General features: G+C 41.6%; 1 protein-coding gene across 2 annotated transcripts in view; it reads left to right on the forward strand.

Annotated features, from left to right (window-relative positions):
- The first annotated feature begins 1,136 nt into the window (after positions 1–1,136).
- Positions 1,137–12,448, forward strand: part of cpne5b (copine Vb) — a 148,932-nt gene continuing 137,620 nt past the window's right edge. The window contains exon 1 of one of the 2 annotated variants that reach the window (XM_074670096.1): positions 1,137–1,661. In XM_074670096.1, the coding sequence (XP_074526197.1) occupies positions 1,543–1,661 (119 nt within the window). In that variant the 5' untranslated portion in view covers positions 1,137–1,542. The remainder of the gene's footprint in view (positions 1,662–12,448) is intronic. The other variant, XM_074670105.1, reaches the window with a different exon arrangement.

Here is a 12,448-nt window from a genome sequence, read left to right on the forward strand (position 1 = left end):
TCTTTCTGAGTTGGTCAAAGGTGTGTGTTTTTCCCCACTGCAATCAGCAATCTGTGAGAAGCAGCTGGTTATTTGATTATTCATGACTTGTGTTTATGTGCATTTTATATTTTCACACTCAGTGTTAAAGCTTTGTTGATGCATGAAAAAAAGATGGAGAGACATAAAGTGTTGAAAGAACTGTGCTGAACAGAAAAGAAACAACACACTCACAGAGAGACATACACACAGAGTTACACACAGGCTGCGTTTAGGAACTGTAGTTATCCCAAAATGACAAAGCCATCAATTTCTTGGCAGGGGGTCAGCACCAGTTTAGCATATTTATTACAGCAGGGTTTACAGGGCAGGTCTTAGCTGCATATACAACAGGCTAATGATGGATGGCGGCCATTAAATCTCCATGTAATTCCCTCCTCTATAATTAATATTGATTTTAAATCAGCCAGCAAGAACACATTTTAATTGGCAACTCACACTTCTTCAAATGTCATGCCCTCTCTGAAACAGAAAAGTGCAGAATGAGAACTTTAATCCTCAACTCCGTGTTCATTTGGGTAGAACGTGTCAGGTTAAGTGTGCAGTCATTATTTATTTTTTAATTCAGGATACAGAATTTTTAAGGAACTTGTCAGCACTTCAGTACCACTTCCCACCACCACCTTATTTATCTTTTAGCAGCTGTCCGTAACTGTGGTGCTGAATTCCCCAACATGAGAGGCCAGTCTAATGTAACCCACTGTGATTCCATGGACGTAAAAGCTTTCCGCAAAGATGTAAACACTCAAGAGCCCCTTTCATTAGTTGAGACCTGTGCTGGAGATTACTTCTTACGTGATAAAAGTAAGGCAGATTATTCCCCAGCACGTCTTCAGAGGCATTTCTTGATCTTCAGGGAGAAAAGACGCATCACCAGCTTTATGACAGCTGTAAAGGAATTCGCGCTTTAAGCTCTTCTAAACGAATGGTTTTTATTAGATTTCACTAAACATTGTTCTGCCACCTTCATTAAAGTCCTGAAATATAAGCAGGAAAAGAAAAAAAATCCCAATTGAACCAGCGCACATTCTGCCAATAAAAGGCGCAGAAGCTGTTGCAGATCTGACGGCGGCAGCAGCAGCGGGGCACGGGCAGGGCTGCCAGCACTTGAGTGTATTTCTGTGTGGGAGGAGGATGGGTGTGTTAGAGAGTATCCTGCTTCTTCTCTTCACACGCTCTGCCGTGCGCTCACACTGAAGACAAAGCGCGGAGAGGAGTCTACCTCTCCATGTGACGCGCAACAGTCCCCCTCAGATCCTGTCCCGCTTTTTCTTCTCTTGTCTTTATCTCCGCTCCATGGACAGTTAACCAGGTGCCTCCCCCATCCATCCGTCCTCCCTCATCTTCAGCTTCAACATCAGTGAAGTGGCTGCCTCACCCGTTCGCACCGGAGGCCGTCTGGTCTCTGATCTGGTCTCTGGAGTCTCCGGAGACTCGGCGCGCGCCGTCAGGACCAGGTTGTGCGGCTCTCGGATCAGACCTGAGCCACCCCGAGATCTGGCGATGGAGCTGATGGAGGGAGACGTTCTGGACAAGCTCGAGGACATGTCATCGGTATATGACTTCGACCCGATCACAGGGAACATCCCGGCCACCAAAGTGGAAATCACCGTCTCGTGCAGGTGAGTGGACGCGAAAGTTTGCTGCGAGGACAGCGCGCGTTAAAAAAGTTGGGACGGGGCCCCACCCTTCGTGTGTGAGGGAGTTTTGTTAGTGAAGGGTGGGCGATTTACGACAAGTAGAGAGAAAGTATCCAACTTTCAGGTTGGACGTATTGTCGCAGCAGGTTTTGGGCGGGGGCTCAGTCAGACTGGTTTGAGTTCACTTTCAGTTGAATTTTGCAAAAGATAGTTCTTTCAATGTGTGTACCTCTAGATAAAGATTTGGCGCGTTTATGTAATAAAAACGTTCAAAAAGCGTCTGTCTTTGTAGGTGTTTCCACCTGTGCCACCAACAGAAGTGGGTTAAAATCTGATATCAAGTCTTGAATTCAGGCATTTTTATGGTTGGTCCACGGATGTGGGCACAAATGTGTTGAAGAAGAGAAACTTACTGTGATTTTTGTGGCACGGTGTAGTTGATGAAGAGTTTACAGCACATCAGGCACATCTGCTGCTATGAGACACTTTCAGTAGAAGAGCTTAATGTTTCTCCTGTCACCACTGTTAGCTGTAGGAGCCTCTCTGCTCTCCCCTTTTACATTCTTACCGAGTGCATGTCATAAAGAATGGTTCACATCACAGAACACCTGTCCTTGACCTCAATCCAAGAAGCATTTCTCCCCCAGAATTCAGCTCAAAGCTTTCATGTTTTTCAGGCAAGTAAACTGCTCCAGCAAATGAATGTCTCCACAGTGTTTGTTCACTGAGAAGAAACAGTCACTTCTCTTCCTATTAGAAAGGTTTTTAAGTCAAAGCGCTCTACACTTCTGCTTCTCAGACAGAGTACATCAGGTGCTGGCGCACACACACACACACACACACACACACACACACACACACACACACACACACACACACACACACACACACACACACACACACACACACACAGAGACATCTTTCTGCTCTTTGATTCTGTTTTTTTAGGTTGGTAAGCCATCGGAGCAGAGTGAGTTTGAGCTATAACAAGCTGTGTGTGCATTATTGATAGGCTTTCTGACGTTCAGAGAAGCTTGGTGCCACATCCCCCAGCTTGGAGAAAAAGAAGGAAAGAAAAAAAGACCCTGGCAAGAGACAAGTGTGTTTCAATATGCTGAATGAACAACTGTTAGCTTGATTGTGGTGAGTGGGGAATGCTGAGAGATGGTTAGGGAATCAATTTGAGTATAAAAAAGAGGGGGACAAGTGTGGGTCTGAAATTTGTGTATGTTCTCAGCTTTTAGCAGTGAAAACATCGGAGAACATGCCACACTGATGGGCAATTAAGCACCATTCAGGTAAATGATGAGTCCTGCATTTATGTGAATGTTATCTCTGACAAAGTGTGCATTTGTGTGAGTAAGCACACACCGTGTTAGAAAAATGAGATGATGCAAGTGATGCAGAAGCCTCCTACCAAAGAGGAGTTTGGGAAGAGGAAATCATTAATCGAACGAGGGGGGCCTATGCTTTCCCTTCTGCTTCACTGCATTTAGTGTGTGTGTGTGTGTGTGTGTGTGTGTGTGTGTGTGTGTGTGTGTGTGTGTGTGTGTGTGTGTGTGTGTGTGTGTGTGTGTGTGTATGAGTTTATGTATGAGTTTTTGCAAAAACAAACTTAAAAAGCCTGAGAATTCATCTTGGTAAGCAAAAATCGATGCATGCAAGATTTGAACTTTTATTGCCATGAGTCTGATGTAATCATTGCAAAATACATAATGTTTTCTGAATAAGCTTTCTGATTGGGGGACGGATTTACTGTCATGGACTGACTGCAACTTTTGATGATATTTGAAGACAGATTGGGGTTTGTAATGGGTCCAGTTTCCCAGTTATCTGTCATTCCTGTGGTGTTAAAATACAAATTTTGATGGTGAGGCACTGTTTAAAGCCCTCCTGAAGCAACAGTTTAATCTTTCTGTACACTCAACTCTTCCAGTAGCTCTTCAAGGCCTCTCAAATCCTCTAAATCCTTTGTACAGATGTTGTGTGAGTCAGATTTGTATTGAACAGAACAGCCCCCTGGTGGGTCTTCTTTCCTGCTCTCTCTTTGTCATCACGTACATGCACTCTCTAAAATCTCTAAACCATGATGATAGCTATTCGCTCTGGGTTAATACCCCTTATTACAGGCTACATCCCCTGCTTTTACAAGGTATTATTACCATGACTGCTGATAAACATAGAGGGGTTGGTGAGGAGCTGTTGGTTAGGGGGGCAATGATAGGAATTGGTTCAGGAGGAGAACACTCGAGTATTTTATGGCAGAACCTTTGAGGTTGAGAAAGAAAAGTTTAACGGAAGTGACAAAAACTGCAGTTCTTCACCAGACCACTTGGAGCTGGCTCCAAAAATGAGTCAGCCTCATAAGGTCCCAGCAATTCAGCAAGTCCGCTTTAAGATCTGCATAAATAGAGGTGTGATCTCATGGAGTTATACATGTATATTACTTGCTTTGTGCAAAATGTTCTTTAGCTCATTCAGCCAACAAACTCAAGATTTAAAAGTGCTTTTATTGTCAGTACCCCTTTTTGGACAATTTGGTTCAAAATATATTTAAAAATGTATCTTTCAGTGTTGCTCAGTGCACAAATATCTTTCTATTAAGATAGGGTGCAAGCTCTTTCTGAGTGAAAACCCAGTGTTATCATATGGATATTTTTGTACTTCAGGAGGGATTCAGGATTGTTGTTCACTTTTTCCTAGTACAGTACACCAAAAATCCCCGCCAGCTAATAACAAGTCTGTGACCTCACAGTGTGAAATAAAGCCCTGGTCAGCCACCACAGTAAATGTAGAATCTCAAAAAGGATCAAAATATTAAACTATTGAATAAGCTGGCAAATAACGGACACCATACAGACCTATTACTGTTTACTTAATAATGTGAACATGTGCCCCAATCTGAGAAAGCCAAATACCTAGTGAGTTCTGACATATTTCATTGTGATGTATTATAGAGTGAAGGTATTTGGTTGATGCAATTTGCCTTCATGCCACCCTTTCTAATCTCTGATTTATGGATCCCCCTGTTTTGCTTTGTCTGCAGCCCAAAAGATTCTGGTGAAAGTTTGATGACACAGTCATAGTCATGGAAAGTTCAATAACTCTAGTGTTAGTTTGTGGTCCTCTTCGCCTCTTCCTCCTCTTCTCTGCTAATCCAGTTAATATACCTGCGGTATATGACATCACTTCCTATACTGCAGCCAATCAGTTAAGGAATTGGTATTTTGGCTTCCTTTTTGGAAGCAATTGCATTGTCCATCATCTTCTTTTCACTATATGCAGTAGTTTAGGTAATCTTGTAACTTTCTGCCCTATGCTTTGCCACAGTTACTATTTCCAGGTAATTTTTATCCGTACTTAAGTGTTTATGCAGGGTAATGAATGTCTGTCCGATGGCCTTTATCATTTGCTTTTGGTCATTTGACCCCATGGCTTGAAAAGATACTTTTCAGATACTCTAACGTCCTTGTCAGTGATGGTCTGGTTGGGGTAGAACCAGCATGTGGAGAGCAGAGGTGTAAATCCTGTAGCCACAGAGCAAAACCACAGTTCCCTGATCCGGCCTTTGTTCAGTTCCTCTGTAGTCATGCACAAGCAGGTCAATGCCTGCTGTTCAATCCCTGCTGCACTATGTGGCCATGCAGTCGATTCAAACGTCGTAAAGAAGTACTTATGTGTCTAATATGGCTCATAGCCTCTTACCAGCCTCCACAGTCAGCTGGGACTGTCTGGATTGTGTATTAAAGAGGGGGTCAGTCAATGGAGAAGTAGCAGCTGTTCACGGTGATATTGATAAGCAATGAGCTCACCTGGCATTACTGGAAGCTGTGTATTTGTGCTCTGGCCTGCATGGAAACGAGAGAAGCCACGTAATATATACGCAACTACAATTTTCAAGTAAAACTGATAATTTCTTCTCACAGTTGCAGTTCGTCTCTCTAATGCATTATCATTAAACCTGAGTCACTGAGTTCAGCCCAGGTTTTTCTGAAAAATGAGTACACAGTGATCTTTGAACAACCCAGAAGAAAAATGAACAGTATTCACAAGATACCTAAAGGCATTTCTTTTATCCTCTCAGAATCCTCTTATCATTTGGATGAAAGAATATTTTTGCCAAATAAAAACAGCTTTTAACCTGTTTACCAAGGTGCAGTGTTGATATGCTGTAACTCCTTCATCTGGAACTCTGTGCTTAGACGAAACCAACTCCTGAACTGTGCTCTACCTGTTCAGATAGGTGCCCTGCAAATTTGAGACCTTAAGCCACTCGAGAAAATGCTATTTTTTTCAGAGCTTGTTTACTTCTACAAGGACACAAGAAGCTCTTCTTGTTTAAAATTTAGCTTTGTTTCCTCTTCAAATACAAAACTAGCATGTCAGGCAGACGCAACATATGGACATCGTCTTTGTGACATCACCAATCTGTTTCTAATACAGTGAAACGAAGCCAATCTGTGGATGGGGCCATATTGAATATGAAACAGACTTTGAGTTTCCTTTCTAACAACTGTAGGGCGCCGTCAGTCACGTGAGCTGAGCTGAGCGTCTAATTGGACAAACACATGATCCTTATATTTTCTAGACTGCTGAGTTAGAAAAAAATACTCTCTTTATAAAGTATGTACCAAAGCTGTTTTTTTTAACCAGGCTGTGAATATGCATTTTAATGCCGTAAAAGTCATTTTTTAAATTCTTATTGGCTTGGTGTATATGTGGTTTCTGGTCTTTCTTCAGTCAGTCTTAAGCAAATTCTCAATGAACAGCTAATTTTAGCACTTCAATTTTCTCAACCGGATGTTGCCCCTTGGATGCAACACAGTGATCATGATATCCTCATACTGCCTCCTAGTGGACATCGTTTCATGTGTTGGACATTTTTGAGTCAAGTTGGAAAAAATATGATTAATATTTGTTAAAAAGAGGCTCAAGCTTTTTACACTTTCACAGTTTACACTTTTACTTAGCGGACGCTTTTGTTGAAACAATGTACAATCCTGAGCAGTTACTGGGTATAGTGCCTTGTTCAAGGGCACCTTGACAGTGCTCAGGATATTATGCTAACACCTCTCCAGCTATCAGCCCAATTCCCAATCTTGGTCTATGCTGGGACTTGAACCAGCGACCCCCGGGGTACAAAGGCAAGTTGTTATGGAAGTGAATGTAAAGCAGATGGAGAAAAGAGTCTTAGAGAAATCTTAATATGCCTTTAAACTAGAGGTTAGTGTACTCTAACAGACTTGTGGGTTTCAGTTTTTCTGTAAAGCAGCTGCTTTGAAACTCAGATGCAATAAGTAATACCTCAGAAGCACACATTCAGTAATGGATGGCCCTGCAGTAAAGACTTAAATCAAAGGTTAACAAGGCTTTTAGTCACATACCCATCAGCTACTGCAAAAGATTTTTCTCCTTTCCTGCTAAACCTTTAGCAATTATTAACTGGTAGCATGAGCCTTATGTTGGACCAGTTAATAATGATTAATTGGAAGATGTTAAAAAAACACAGGACTTGAATTACATGTTGTGAAAGCGTAGTAGTGAATGCAATTACCTTTACCTTTGTCTGTGACTGTATGTAAGGGGGTTGATTGATGGACAACAAATAGAGGTCAGGAAAGGGGAAGCTGACAAGCACAGGGTCAGAGGTCACATCGACTCACCTCAAAGCACAAAGAGCCAATTAAACCTCAATGGATTGTTCATTTCTCGATAGCAACACTTGATCTAAGATCTTGAACCAGGTTAAGATGGGTGTTGCCTCTGAATCTTACTCTAACTGGTTTCTTGTGGTCTTTTATGTTTCTACAAGTATATCTGTGGTGAATGAGCCACTCTCAAACAGCAGGGCAGTTTTGTAGGGCAGCAGTTGCATATGTTGTAAAGATTACACTTCCGTGCTAACTGTCTGAATGGTCTGCATTTGCATGCAGATTAGCACTTATGGGAAGCCAATTTTTCAGCATCTGATAGGTTTCTGTACAGATCTGGGACAGATACGAAAGTGTCTGACACAGTATGCAGAAGCCCTTGGGAGATCTAGCACCACGACTTATCATCACTTAGATTTCCCTCATTCTTTCACATCACATCTGTCTCTCCCTCGGTTTAAGTGTGAAAATGGACTGTAAATGTACTGCAAGGCTAAAACCATCCAAGCTTATAAAACATTTGTAGGGGTGGGATAAAACAAGAGGCCAGCTTTGCAACCTGCACCATCATTTTCTTGCAGATGACTCCAAAAATACTCCAAAGGGGGTAAACCTCTCCATGCCCCACGCACATACACTGCTGCCAGTAATTTTGTGGCACAACAGATTGGGCACACTGCCTGATGTCTTACTGACTTTAGATGGAGAATTAGGTGTAGAGAGAGGGGGAGAGAACAGAGAGGAATGGCACGGATGCAGAGGAGGAGATAAACAAAGACAGACAGAGATGAGTAACATATGGGTGTAGGCATGCTCGTCATTGAACTGTGACTAGAGAACAGGAGAATTAATTTATATAGAAATTGAAATGAGGCTGATGTGTTATGAAACAGAAATCTACAGATGAGGTAATAGAAATGTTAGAATTCAACTCCAATAAGTTGATTTTGTTTTATCATCAGCAGCACACAGCAGCTGCAGCTGGGTCTCAATCATTCATGATGCAACTTCTCCATGAAACGTGAGTGCAAGCGCTACAGTTGGAGGGACAATGATGTTTTAAAATTAATCCAAGTGCTAGAGGAAAGCAACCATTGCAACGAGGTGACACTTTGTTAATCTGCACTAAAATTGAGTTTAGCTGTTCAAAACTTAAATTTTCAACATATTTTCAATTTGAAACAGGACAGGTTATCAAACATCTGTTTGTAATTAAAGGAAACTTGAACATAACAACACTTTAGATCCCAGCCCAGTGAGGAGCAGCGCCCTCACATCTTTTAATGTCAATGGCAATTATGCTCAAGTACAGCATGGTTGGATGGCCAGTGCCCTAACAGGAACTGCATCACCAAATTTATCTGAAACTGGTGTGTTGTTATGAGCTTTATTAGTACGACACATCATCAAACAAACAAGGTGAGCCTCTAGAGTTAATGAAGTCTTGAAAGTGCTTTGATATTTTGTTTGTTACATAATTATCAAATAGTCACCCTCTTAAAATAATTGTAAAAGTCATTTTTTGACAAAAATTACTTTTTTGCCTGAATCAACTCCTTGGGACTCCTTAGGGATCAATTTATGGTGTTTCCTGAAAGACTTGAAAAAAATTACTAGAGAGATAATTTAGATGACATAGGACAATACGTTGCTTAAATATGTTGCTGGGCATGATGTGACCATGGTGACTGAAGGAAGGGTTTGGCATTCAATGGAATAATTCCAACTTGAAAACTTCAAAGTAAAGGTACTGGGAATTAACACATTGCTCTGAAGCACAATTTCCAGTGCATTATTAATATATTTATATTGGGTGTTATTCCAGTTCAGCTGTTTTAAACACTAGCAGGAGAATTTGGTCCAGAAAGAAAAAGAAATAGATCAAAGAAAGAGACTGGATGAACAAGTCTAGATGAACGCCGGGCCTTACCTCGACTAGTCTGCTGCAGCGATCTTAGCTTAGCAGTTAGATAACGTTTCCCAAGAAAACTCTGATTTGATTCAGGATTTTCAGCTTGAAGTTTTACTGAAGAACTGACTTCATAAAGAAATGTACATTACTCTCTCTCAGGGGATTCATTTTCAGTACATTCAAGATGTTATAAATCACCTTATTTACCAAAATAAAGTATCGCAAGCTTGATGCTGACGTATATGGGAAACTGCATTGATATGCTAGCAGTTAGCATACATCAGCAGTGTTTCCCACAGGATTTTAGGAGACTGTGGTGGGGGAGTCTCTGACCCTCGGCGGTTTTAATGTGTGTGTACGTTTTAAAGCGCGATGTATCGCCCTTACAGTAAGTGCAGTTTGGGATCATGGACATGAACGTACGCTGATAAATAAGAACTTACAAAGGCATATCAGAAATATTTTAAATTTGATTCAGAAACAAAACCAAAAACTCACTCTCTCACAATATTTTGAACAATTTACTGAACAACATTTCAACAACAGATTATTTACACTATTTCCCGTGATCTGTGATCAGGCTACTGAGACTGTAGCCTACTGTTATTCTCTCACCTGAGTTAACGAGGTGTGTGTTTGAAGCTGATGAGAGAAAAGAGAGCACGAGGATGTGAGTAGGTGAAAGGGAAGCAAAGTGGAAACCCTTTATAATGTTTTAACATCTTAAAAAAATATTTTTTGGGATAAAGGGTCAGATTACGATTCTTCTTCTCTCTGCTCCCTTATCTGGATTTGGGAGTGTTGTGTTTTCATTCTGTTTTTTTTTCTACAGTGACTGCAGAAAATAGTCTAAATAAATAAAGATGCCTAAATTTGCTGAGGCCCACTTCATCACAAACTGTAGCCTAAATCATTAGAGATCATTTTCTGACTGATATTTCCTGATATTGCTGTGTATCTGACTTTGAGAGAAATTCATCTTCTTCCATGCTCTCTCCATCTGTTGTGTTCACCGTCTTACGCTGACTTCACAACAAAAATCGCAGTAGCACATGGCTACTTAATATGCACGTACTGATTTGCATTGACCATATATGGTAAAATTCGGGCGCGCTGAAGACGGGAAAGGAGGCGTGCCCACCACATTCACACTTTTCTCGGTGCAGTGTGATTTATCACGGAGAACAGCGTGCAGCCGTGTGTATGCAGAGTTTGATAGATCTAAAAAGAGTGTTGGTCGTATGCACGTTCTGCCTTTTCGTCGTTAGTGAAACTTAAGAGGACTTTTACTCACTTTAATAAATGAGGCCCCAGAGGAGAGGAGAATATGAAATAATAAGCCGTGTCAGCTCGTTGGTATTGTACAGGTGATTGTACTGTGTGCCTGCACTGACTCTGGATGCGCAGTGATAATGAAACTCTGGAACCGAGATGTGCGCGGTGCAGCCGTTCCTCTTCCCAAGAAGGGAGGCAGACAGCGCAGTGAGATACTGTGCCCACGGCCGCAGTTAGCATGGCCGCTTATGTCCAAAAAAGAAGTTACACGTACCTCAGAGTCAGACGCCCCGCTCTAACGTCGCTGGAATCTGGTTCGCGCCAAACCTAACAGGTAAAGAGCGACGTCTATGAGTGTGACCAGTGCGCGCGCACTCTTGTTCTCGCTTGTTTACGTGCGGTAGGAAAGTACAGCTGTGTAATGGTCTGACAGAGTGACGGATCGTATTTTTGTCTCCATATGAGACTGTGGCGGGGCCAAATGAGACTGTGGCGGGCCGCATTAATTAATGGGAAACACTGATCAGTATAACTTCAGCTTCAGAATAGAATTTCAACTTTCATCACAGAAACATATCACATCAACTCTTTGTAAAAAATACTGAGAATTCCAAATGTCAAGAGCTAACAGGCAATTGAAAGGCTCATTGCTGACTCCATAGCTACAGAAAGCTTCCAAACAACTTAAACCACTGCTATAACCACTTTGAGACACTAGATGGCCCACTTGAATTATTCATATATTACAACACAGTACATCAACATCACACTGTGTGCAATTTTTACCTGTTTCTGTATAATTATGCCCAGAAATATCCAGACTCAGGGACCAATTACATTTCATTCACTTACAGTATAAACTTAATTAAATGTTGTTGAAACAGAAAATCTATAAAGCTACTTTTTGTACCAAGAAACTTCACAACAGGAATTGATAATGGAATCGATAAAGAATCAGATTGATGAGCAGAATTGATAATGGCATCCGTATTGACAAAATGATATAGACATTTCACATTGACTTGGAGCTTTGCACAACCATAGAGTGCAACACAACCGCCACCTCTATCTGGCTAAGTCACACACACACACACACACACACACACACACACACACACACACACACACACACACACACACACACACACACACACACACACACACACACACACACACACAGCTAGAAACACATCTGAGTGTAATTTATGCATTCAATTTTGAATGTGGATTTCACATGTTGAATTATTTTTCTGGTTGAGGCCACATGAATCTTGTCCCTTTTCCTTCCTCGAGGTGCACTCTGTTTGAGCTGTTATTAAACTGGAGTGTCGCCACAGAGCAGTCCACTCGAACACCTGCAATACTGATGACTCTGCTGGTCTGCCTTTCTCTGATTCCAACCATCTCCTGCACAGTCCTGCAGCCCCCTGAGGGCCATTACACAAAACCTGGCGATAGCAGCTCACAACCTTTTCTCTTCCACCTCTACTGTTTTGCACATAACGAATAGACAGCTGTGTGGTCACTTGTGGATGTTTTAAGACTTGCTTTAAAACAGCAAGCAGCTCATTTGGGAGACATTTAAAAGGCTCTATGAAGCTTTGACGCAGAGATGATTAAATATGCATTATTGATGCTGTTTCTGCTTACAACAACAGCTTTATTCTGTCTTTAGCACTGATATTCAGAGAGCTTATTGTGTGCCTGTTTGTCTGGTGCAGTTTCCAAACAAGAGATACTTGAATGTCTTTGCAACAAAACGCTCCCTCTCCCCTTTACCCAGCGGGGCCAAACAATTCTCATACTCAGTGAGGCTTCGCTTGAGTACACCGAGGACATCAACCATAATTTCTGAGTTCCATTCACTATCTTTCACCTTTAAATGCGACTACTTGCCATTTTAAACACCTTCTTTTGTGTAGCTGTTATAC

Source organism: Halichoeres trimaculatus, unplaced genomic scaffold, assembly GCF_033239565.1.
Source record: "Halichoeres trimaculatus isolate MK-OKI-2021-1 unplaced genomic scaffold, fHalTri1.1 fHalTri1_scaffold_1, whole genome shotgun sequence".
NCBI lineage: Eukaryota > Metazoa > Chordata > Actinopteri > Labriformes > Labridae > Halichoeres > Halichoeres trimaculatus.